Genomic DNA, 10,770 nt, shown 5'->3' with positions numbered 1-10,770 from the left:
TTTATTTGACCGTGTACTCTCGTGTATGAAATCATAGTAGTTTTTGAGAAAAATTCTACAGAAAGATCATGCGATCGCCAATTTGAGCTTGGACATGCTTAAAGGACAGAGGAAAATTTATTTACAGATCATGATCTATATAGCCATACCAATTTTGTTTAGTTCTATGCGGTAATTGTATGTAATTTAATATGCTGTTGAATCCCTGTGTCGATATGATATGCTGTACTACATATCACAAATGACTAAATAATGCAAAATTGTTTTTACTGTAATTAATTTACTTTTCATTAAAAACGAATTTTATAATATGTAAGAATTTGAGTTATTCGTTTATAAAATATGACTTCCTTCAGAGTACAAAATATATGGTCAAGTGCCCTAAATTCGTCAGGGACCTGTTTTCGTCATGTTTACAATTTGCTTATATCTCATGAACTGTCGCGTGATTTCATAAAGAGTGTCGTCTGCCAAAGCAGATTTGATCAAGGAAGATTTGTCTTGCTTAAAAGGGTGTGTGTGCCATAACCAAGTGATTTTATAAAAACGATGAAGCATTACACCCCGAAACGAAGGTATTTTCTAAGTCCATTTTAAATAAAACTTTAAAACCCTAACCGTCAGCGTTTGACTGTCCATGTGCACTGATCAGCAGTATGTCAACAAAGTACCGGAAGTCACGTGTCTGATCATGTGATTCATAGCCCAGATTTTAAGGTTATTACAAATTATTTTGGCGATTCAACTTGCCCGAAATTTTTGGTGCGGTACTGTTGAAAAGATACCGTTATTCTATGTAAATAGAGGTGTTGGCCACTTTCAATGACAAATAGGTTTAAAGATTTAAAATCGATGTAACTACAAAAAATTTTCAGCTACAACACGAACTCACAAGCGCCTGCTGCTCATCATTTATCTGGAATGATCTCGATTTTCGTAATAAGCGTAACAGCCCCCCCCCTGACGAAATTAGGTCCCTATTGGGTCGGCCATCATCCAGCGACCGGCGGTTAGAAATCTTCGCATTGCGATAGACAGATAACGAATTGATAAACAACTTGTTGTACAAGTAATTATAAGGCAAAATGTTATATATTTGTGATGATAAAACTAGTATATTTTATTTCTTGCTGGTTTGTTGATATCCGAGAGGATTTAATTACCCTGACGAATATTGGTCCTTCAAGGGTACTACGATCACCTTACCTCATACACCTTCCGTGACATTAAAATCACAAAGTTTCCCGAGATATTACACCGGGAAATGTTTTCCCTAATGTCCCATGGTCTCTTTAATATTAAATCATGAATTAGCTTTAATGGTAAAATAACAAAAACAATTAATATCAACATTTATGTAAAGTAAGTAATATCAAAGCGCTGAATCAAGCTTTGCTAATGTATAAAATGTTTTTCTGATACACGATGCATTGTTTTATTACGGCCCCAGTGATTTTATAATGGCGGAATTGTTCTGTGATGAGTATCTGCAATTTAAACAAGTTACAATAATATCTTTCGTGACAGATGCCATTTGATATAGGTAATTAATTAATGTTTGGACGATGAGGAAGTTCATAATCGGTTAAATGCTCCTACTTTGTATATTTATATTTCTCTATGTGATAAAAGTTCTTGTTGGTTTTATTGTCGTTTCGTTGATACTGCCATCAGACTGCCGGAAGTGACATAGACGTTCCTGTGTGGTGTCAAACCAAAGCTCCAGACTGTATGATCGTACGTAGTGTCTTGGTAGATGTTTAGAAATCTTTGTTTGTCGAACATTTGCGTGGTTTTGTGGATTAATATGTTTACATGATGATGTTAATACTATATTATCATAAATGGTTTATTCGTATTGGTTATGTATTGTTTTCATTTTCATATTTTTGGACAATTAGGGAGTGTATATATAACGCTCCTGCTCACAGTTCGTCGAAAAGGTAGTAAGACAATAGATTCGTCCGTGGTCAGTATAACGTGTTTTAATGAGATATGCTGTTCGGTTTCTTTGGCAACATCCCCAAGTTTCAGTGAGATAGTCAAGAGCTCCACTATCGCAAGGAGATCCAAAATGAACACACCAGCCTACCAGGAAACTACTAAAACACATGGTATACATTTGGCATGCTTATATAAATGCAGTTCATTGAGAGTTTATCTGACACGGAAATTCCGTGTTCACCACTTGAGAGAGGAAGCTGGTCATCACCCTGTGGTGAAGTGTGCCCATCAGGCACCCCAGATCTATGTCGTAACCTCTAAACGGATACTTTTAAGTATATAGCACTTAGTATCAACTATTGTATTCTGGACGCCAAATTAGGACAATGATATACACTAGCGTATGACCTCACAGTGACAGGCGGATGTTTATTTTGTTGACGTATTGTCTCGTTTACAGGTAGCAAGCTTTATATTTCTGTATAGGAGTGGACACAACTTTACTTCTTTCTGTATCTTTCATCATATAACGTTTATGAAGTTTGAATTCCATTTAAAATGAGAAATGTAGTAGAAAATATAGAATCATATACTTAAGTAAGCTAATGTTTCATCTCTAAAGGCACTCTGAAAACAAGTCCGTTTCAAAAACATTGTTTACAGTACATAAACTTTTGTTTTTGTACAAGTAGTTATAGTCACAACGTTCAAGGATTGCTGATCGATGTCAATAGTTTAAGCCCAGTGTAAATGTTTCCCCGTTTGATTATTGAAAAGAACAAATCAATAATCAGAAATCAAAATGATTTTAACAGGAAGATATAAATACTAGCTGTATATCTCTATGTAGTAGGACCAGGTGCTCCGGAGGAATAACGTTCTCTACTTCATTCATTACGGCCCATAAATATCTAGGTCAGTCCCAAGTCATCAAATAATCTCAAAATCCACACACGATAAGATCACAGAGAATGTTGAAATGCACTGGATGATACGATGATGTAATGATATTTACAATGTGATAAATGTATCGGCGTTCAGAGCCAGGCAAGCCGTAATTGCTTCCAATACCAGGCTACGGAAGCTGTCGATAGGCAGAAGGATAGAAACAGTAGGGTCCGTGACCATCGGGATGTGGTGTTGTCTTGTTTCTTATATATGCGTCTGGCCTTGACATTGTGAACTTCCAGTGTCTGCAATGATAGAACAGATCGAACCGTTTTAAATAAAATGCCGCTCCTTGTGTTTCTTTTGAACTATTCCATTCTACAACGAAATATTTGATCTTTACAATATTAATCTCAGAATTAGGGAGACTTCTCGATAGAGTAAACCATGGTGTTGTTACGCCTTCTTCGTTAATTTTAAACATGTTCGAAAATACATTAATTCGCGACCAATGATTTTAAATATATTTGTATAATTATTTACAAATTGTATTTCGTCTATGCAATGATTTTTGTGTCAATTTGTACCTCGCGCCGAATATAACGTGGTTTACAATATGTATTCTACCACATGTAAAAATGAAATACAAATGTACCATAGTTTACAACATGAACTCTATCACAAGTAGAAGATTCAGCATGGTAATGAAATAAAATGTACAATCATTGAATGATTATTTTTATTTGTTTTCATACTAATTCCGACTTTCTGATTGACAGATACGTTTCCTTAATACAACTATAATTAATTTTCATTTGTTTACATAGTAAATAAGACTTTCTGATTGGCGGATACTTTTTCTTCATACCTTGTGAAGAAAAAAAAAAATAAATAAATCCAAGAATGGTGCGAAAATCCGACGTTATCATGACGTCACAATAGAGACGTCGATGTTGCGTATTGTTTCAGAATAAATAATTCATTAGAAAATCAATGGAATAGTACGTTTAAGCGTACATGTATTTCTTGTTATCAAGTAGTCTGAAAAATTAATTATATGCATTGATGTCACTATTTTTTAACTTCGTATTGCGTATTGATTTAGAAAAAAATCAATTGGAAATTTAATGGAATCATACGTTTAAACGTGTTTTTAGTTTTATGGTTTTATAGTCAGAAAAATTAATTACAAGCATTGATGATTTAAACTTCATCGGGTTATAAAATCATCTTTGTTCGCAATTTTTTTGTGAGAACTCACACAGTTTGCAAACAAAGTTTCTTTCATACCCCTATGAAGGTAACAAAATAGTGACATCGAAGCTTAAATGAAGAATTATATTTTTCTTATTAAATGGTGTATGATAATATTTTTTTTTTTTGCAGAAACTAAAAACCTCGGCATAGCTCACAAAAATCCGGTTTAGTAATACTTTTGAAACTAGATAATGATGTCAAACATACAATGTCTATTATGTAACGAAATAAATTAGAGTTTGTATCGTACAGCAGAGTGTGGATCAAGACCAGTTTAATCAAGCAGTGAAATAAGGAAACACAAAATGTAGAATTATCCCTATCTGTTCTACAAGAGGATTTGTTTTTATCTATTTCATAAGTGGTGATTTTAAGTTAGAAATAATATGTATGCAGTCAGTGTAAGTAGAAATCATTTAAGTCACTTTATAACAAATAGTTTCATGACTTGTGTCACCGACGTGTCTCATACAACATTGTTTCTTCCTTGATATGTGTAAATGTGAATACATACCATTACCATGGTGTTACTGGTGAATTCTCGTGTGATGTTGATATGGGGCGGGTCTAACTGCCGGAGAGTAAGTCGACCATCCTCCAGGTCAACTGATGTCTGAAATGATTACAGATGAATGACAGGTCAGAGTGTTATGTTGTGTCGTAAGCTATACTCACATATTTTAAGTGATAAAGAAAGCTTTTTTTGTTTCTGTTGTTGAAAAATTCGTTAAACAATGTAGTTAAAGAATGTTATTCATAATTGTTGGTATCAAATTGTTCTTATGGATATAGAGGGTTTTAGTCTGCCTCACTTAATTTTCATAATAAAATCCCAATAAATAAATTTTATTGTTCTAACATTCAGTTGGTACCAGGTTGACTTTATTGAAAAAATGTCCACAACTTTAAAACAGTGTATATATTCATCAGAATGATTATTCGTCCTTCTTTAAGGTTCTGTATCGTCAACCAATGATGACTTTTATTTATTAGCAGCAGATGAATCCGAAATTTTCTTCAATAACAAAAATTAATTAGAAATATAAACATCAATTACTGTCCAAATGATAAATATTGTTTAATATCATTTGTCGGCCGTGAAGCATCTTTAATACAAGAGTTGTGCATATTCTAAAACAATATCATTTATATCTACAGCGAACACTACAGAAACAATTGTTTTATATAATATTGGAAATATACTTTAATAAATATGCTTTCTATATCAAAATCCTGTAGACTAGGAATGAATAGACAAAACCTTAATAATAAATATGGATAATAATGAGTAAATATTCCATTGTCATTTACCTTTCTCGACAAAACACCCCCTACCTTACCAAGAAGGAGGGGATGAAAGTGGTACAATGTATTAAGTACTATTAAACTCATCTACCACTGAAGACACATTTGGGCTCTTCTAAATCAAAGACTGGACTAGTCCATATGGAATTTTAGGGATGAATGACATAATGGGAATGTAATACAAAATTTTATTGAGAACATCTAATAAAAATGCCAGTTCTTATTGAATATTTCAACACACATCTTCAAAAGGGCCTACATATGTCAATTAGATTTAAGCTAAATTGCAGTAACTTACTCGAATCTTTCGCCCGTCAAAAGTCAACCACGTGCATTCTTGACCAACGGTCAGTTGGATGTCCGTCTGTTTGATTCTACAAGATGTGAGTATAGACCAGCAATCTCCGTTAACACTGATTGTCTGACAGGGGCAGACGAACGGGCTCAGTAATCTCTTTACCCAGGATATACCTAAAACCAAAAGTCATTTGTTGTACATACCTAGGATATACCTAAAACCAAAAGTCATTTGTTGTACATACCCAGGACATACCTAAAACCAAAAGTCATTTGTTGTACATACCCTAGGACATACCTAAAACCAAAAGTCATTTGTTGTACATACCCAGGACATACCTAAAACCAAAAGTCATTTGTTGTACATACCCAGGACATACCTAAAACCAAAAGTCATATGTTGTACATACCCAGGACATACCTAAAACCAAAAGTCATTGTTGTACATACCCAGGAATACCTAAAACCAAAGTCATTTGTTGTACATACCAGGACATACTAAAACCAAAGTCATTGTTGTACATACCAGGACATACCTAAAACCAAAAGTCATTTGTTGTACATACCAGGACATACCTAAAACCAAAGTCATTGTTGACATACCCAGACATACCTAAAACCAAAAGTCATTTGTTGTACATACCCAGGACATACCTAAAACCAAAAGTCATATGTTGTACATACCCAGGACATACCTAAAACCAAAAGTCATTTGTTGTACATACCCAGGACATACCTAAAACCAAAAGTCATTTGTTGTACATACCCAGGACATACCTAAAACTAAAAGTCATTTGTTGTACATACCTAGGACATACCTAAAACCAAAAGTCATTTGTTGTACATACCCAGGACATACCTAAAACTAAAGGTCATTTCTTGTACATACCTAGGATATACCTTAAACCAAACGTCATTTGTTGTACATACCTAGGATATACCTAAAACCAAAAGTCATTTGTTGTACATACCCAGGACATACCTAAAACCAAAAGTCATTTGTTGTACATACCCAGGACATACCTAAAACCAAACGTCATTTGTTGTACATACCTAGGATATACCTAAAACCAAACGTCATTTGTTGTACATACCCAGGACATACCTAAAACTAAAGGTCATTTGTTGTACATACCTAGGATATACCTAAAACCAAACGTCATTTGTTGTACATACCCAGGACATACCTAAAACCAAAAGTCATATGTTGTACATACCCAGGACATACCTAAAACCAAAAGTCATTTGTTGTACATACCTAGGACATACCTAAAACCAAAAGTCATTTGTTGTACATACCCAGGACATACCTAAAACCAAACGTCATATGTTGTACATACCCAGGACATACCTAAAACCAAAAGTCATTTGTTGTACATACCCAGGACATACCTAAAACCAAACGTCATATGTTGTACATACCCAGGACATACCTAAAACCAAAAGTCATTTGTTGTACATACCCAGGACATACCTAAAACCAAAAGTCATTTTGTTGTACATACCCAGGACATACCTAAAACCAAAAGTCATTTGTTGTACATACCCAGGACATACCTAAAACCAAAAGTCATATGTTGTACATACCCAGGACATACCTAAAACCAAACGTCATATGTTGTACATACCCAGGACATACCTAAAACCAAAAGTCATTTGTTGTACATACCCAGTACATACCTAAAACCAAACGTCATTTGTTTGTACATACCCAGTACATACCTAAAACCAAACGTCATTTGTTGTACATACCTAGGACATACCTAAAACCAAAAAGTCATATGTTGTACATACCCAGGACATACCTAAAACCAAAAGTCATTTGTTGTACATACCCAGGACATACCTAAAACCAAAAGTCATTTGTTGTACATACCCAGGACATACCTAAAACCAAAAGTCATTTGTTGTACATACCCAGGACATACCTAAAACCAAAAGTCATTTGTTGTACATACCCAGGACATACCTAAAACCAAAAGTCATTTGTTGTACATACCCAGGACATACCTAAAACCAAAAAGTCATATGTTGTACATACCCAGGACATACCTAAAACCAAAAGTCATTTGTTGTACATACCCAGGACATACCTAAAACCAAAAGTCATTTGTTGTACATACCCAGGACATACCTAAAACCAAACGTCATTTGTTGTACATACCCAGGACATACCTAAAACCAAACGTCATATGTTGTACATACCCAGGACATACCTAAAACCAAAAGTCATTTGTTGTACATACCCAGGACATACCTAAAACCAAAAGTCATTTGTTGTACATACCTAGGACATACCTAAAACCAAAAGTCATATGTTGTACATACCCAGGACATACCTAAAACCAAAAGTCATTTGTTGTACATACCCAGGACATACCTAAAACCAAAAGTCATTTGTTGTACATACCCAGGACATACCTAAAACCAAAAGTCATTTGTTGTACATACCAGGAATACCTAAACAAAGTCATTTGTTGTACATACCCAGGACATACCTAAAACCAAAAGTCATTTGTTGTACATACCAGGACATACCTAAAACCAACGTCATTGTTGTACATACCCAGGACATACCTAAAACCAAAGTCATTTGTTGTACATACAGGAATACCTAAAAAATCATATGTTTACTACCAGACATACCTAAAACAAAGTCATTTGTTGTACATACCCAGGACATACCTAAAAACCAAAAGTCATTTGTTGTACATACCCAGGACATACCTAAAACCAAAAGTCATATGTTGTACATACCCAGGACATACCTAAAACCAAATTGTTGTACATACCCAGACATAACAAATGTATGTGTACAACATACCTCATATGTTGTCATACCCATACCTAAAACTAAAAGTCATTTGTTGTACATACCAGGATATACCTAAAACAAAAAGTCATTTGTGGTAGAGATATATACATACCTGGATGATACCTAAATAAAAGTCATTTGTGGTATATATCAGGGCATACCTAAAACAAATTCCATTTGTGGTATATATAAAATACGTTGTCTTATTTGATGTAAGAGTCTTTTCAAAAAACACATTCTTGAACAGAAAGCAACGTTAAACATTTGACTGAAATGAATAGATACTACATGTGAATATCCTAGATTACGACAGTCTTTTGGTTTTGCCACTTCATATTTGTAGTTGACATAAATTACTAATTGATAATTTTGACTAAATACCCAATTTAATAGTATTTCGGGTCTTTTAACTATACATTACAGTTAGCACTAAAATAAAAAGATGTAAGATGTGATTCAGTTTCAAATTTTAAAATTCTGCTTGCCAAAGCCGGTATCATTGACCATATGCTTTTCCCCCGGACATTGCTCCACCGCATTATTATTATAACACCACCACTCTTTCGAATAGTATAAACCTACTGAACATTTTAGTGTCAAGCTTCATAAATAAAAGAAAAGTCCCGCGTAACCCAGAAATTCTACATACATACAGACTATCCGAGCCAAAATTACTACTTAGTGAAAACATGAAACACTGACTAAAACACAGGAAATTTGAATGTGTAGTAATATAAACCACATTGTCTTTGTAACTAAATGAATAAATTACAACATGAATTCAGGCTGTGATGATAAAGTAAGAATATACAAAGCTGATACATACAACGTACCTAAACATTCACAATACTCCTCGAAATTTCCGACTTCACCAGTTTCCATGTCCCCTCAGCCAAGTGCTTGTTTCCTCCATGTTTTTTATAGTCCCATCAGCAAGTGTGCTTTCTGTTATCCTTCCTCCCGAGCTCTCGGTGTTATATGGACTAAATTAGAGGGCCTAGTTCCGGGATCCGGTTAGAAAGTGGTTGTTATTATTAGCTATGTGCTCCACACTGATCAGTAGTATAATTGAACCTTCCTCCCGAGCTCTCGGTGTTATATGGACTAAATTAGAAGGCCTAGTTCCGGGATCCGGTTAGAAAGTGGTTGCTATTTTTCTGCGGTTGTAAAACGTTGAAATTCGAGGATTGTGAAAATAAGGTTTTATTCCCTCATACCTACGGGTGTAATACTGGTTTCCCAGGCAATAGACTCATGTCGCCCGAGGCTGTATTGCATGCCTAACCATGCAACTCTTGACGTCATGGCACCAACAAAATATCTATTTTATTTTTTAAATTTAACATATTTAATAGAGAAAAATACTTTCAAATAAGATCTTTTCTTACCTTGAGGGTTGGACAGGGGAATCTCTACCCGAAGAGGAGATTTATGACTAATAATTTCCCGAAAAAAATATTTAAAACAACAAATGTACGCAATTCCAAAAACGACAAATATTTGTTTATTAATTGTATCAACTAGGAGATCTTTAAATCGCTTTGAAATATCATACGTCAAAGAAATATTAACATATATTGTATCAAAACCATTTAATTTGTCTTTCGTCGGATAAATATCAACGAAATGTGTTTAGGCATCGGGACTTCCAAAGTTCAGCATGCGCTTGGAGCACGTTCAATTGGATTGCACGGGTTAATGCTTATTTGCATATGACGTTTTACAACTTTCGTATTATCACGTGAATATGGTCTACGAGTCCAGGCTGTCTTGTCCTTGGTAAGACAGAGAATTCTTACCCTCATCGGCAGTGCAGATATTTCTGTTGACGAGGTAGAAAGGGATAATCTATTTTTGGGATGACAAAACCCTCGGAAAGTCTTGTCACTATTTTTAACGTCATCGGGGTATGAAAGAATAGCATCGCGGATTCTCACAAAAGTTTGCAAACAAAATTTATTTCATAACCCGATGAAGTTAAAAATTAGTGACATCAATGCTGATAATTAATTTTTCAGACTACTTTATAACACAAAATACGTTTAAACGTACGATTCCATTGATTTTCCAAAGGATTATTTGTTTCTAAATCAATACGCAAAGTCGACGTCTCTATTGTGACGTCATGACAACATCGTCGGGTTTTCGTGCCATTATCAGATTTTTTCTTCATAGTATACGAAGAAAAAGAACCTGCCAATCAGAAAGTCAAAGTATCAACGATTTTTTTCGGAATGCAATATTTTTTTTTGAAAATAACTTGA

General features: G+C 34.5%; 1 protein-coding gene across 1 annotated transcript; it reads right to left on the bottom strand.

The window, feature by feature from the left end:
* Positions 1 to 1,959: 1,959 nt before the first annotated feature.
* On the bottom strand, positions 1,960 to 9,426 carry LOC138332074 (sodium/calcium exchanger regulatory protein 1-like). Its single transcript, XM_069280022.1, has 4 exons — positions 9,340 to 9,426; positions 5,693 to 5,865; positions 4,604 to 4,702; positions 1,960 to 3,137 (listed from the first exon to the last, which is right to left on the bottom strand). The coding sequence occupies exons 1-4, from the start codon at positions 9,386 to 9,388 to the stop codon at positions 2,982 to 2,984; spliced, it is 477 nt and encodes a 158-aa protein (XP_069136123.1). The 5' UTR covers positions 9,389 to 9,426; the 3' UTR covers positions 1,960 to 2,981.
* Between the last annotated feature and the right edge of the window lie 1,344 nt (positions 9,427 to 10,770).

This window comes from Argopecten irradians, chromosome 9 (genome assembly GCF_041381155.1).
Source record: "Argopecten irradians isolate NY chromosome 9, Ai_NY, whole genome shotgun sequence".
Taxonomy (NCBI): domain Eukaryota; kingdom Metazoa; phylum Mollusca; class Bivalvia; order Pectinida; family Pectinidae; genus Argopecten; species Argopecten irradians.
The sequence above is the reverse complement of the archived record's forward strand: the minus strand, read 5'-3'. Positions and strand labels throughout refer to the sequence as shown.

Coding starts and splice junctions, on each gene's coding strand:
- LOC138332074 (XM_069280022.1), bottom strand. CDS start 9,388: ATGGAAACTGGTGAAGTCGGAAATTTCGAGGAGTATTGTGAATGTTTA. Junction 5,866..9,339: donor GGAGTATTGTGAATGTTTAG/GTACGTTGTATG, acceptor TTTTGGTTTTAG/GTATATCCTGGGTAAAGAGA. Junction 3,138..4,603: donor CCAGTAACACCATGGTAATG/GTATGTATTCAC, acceptor CTATCATTGCAG/ACACTGGAAGTTCACAATGT.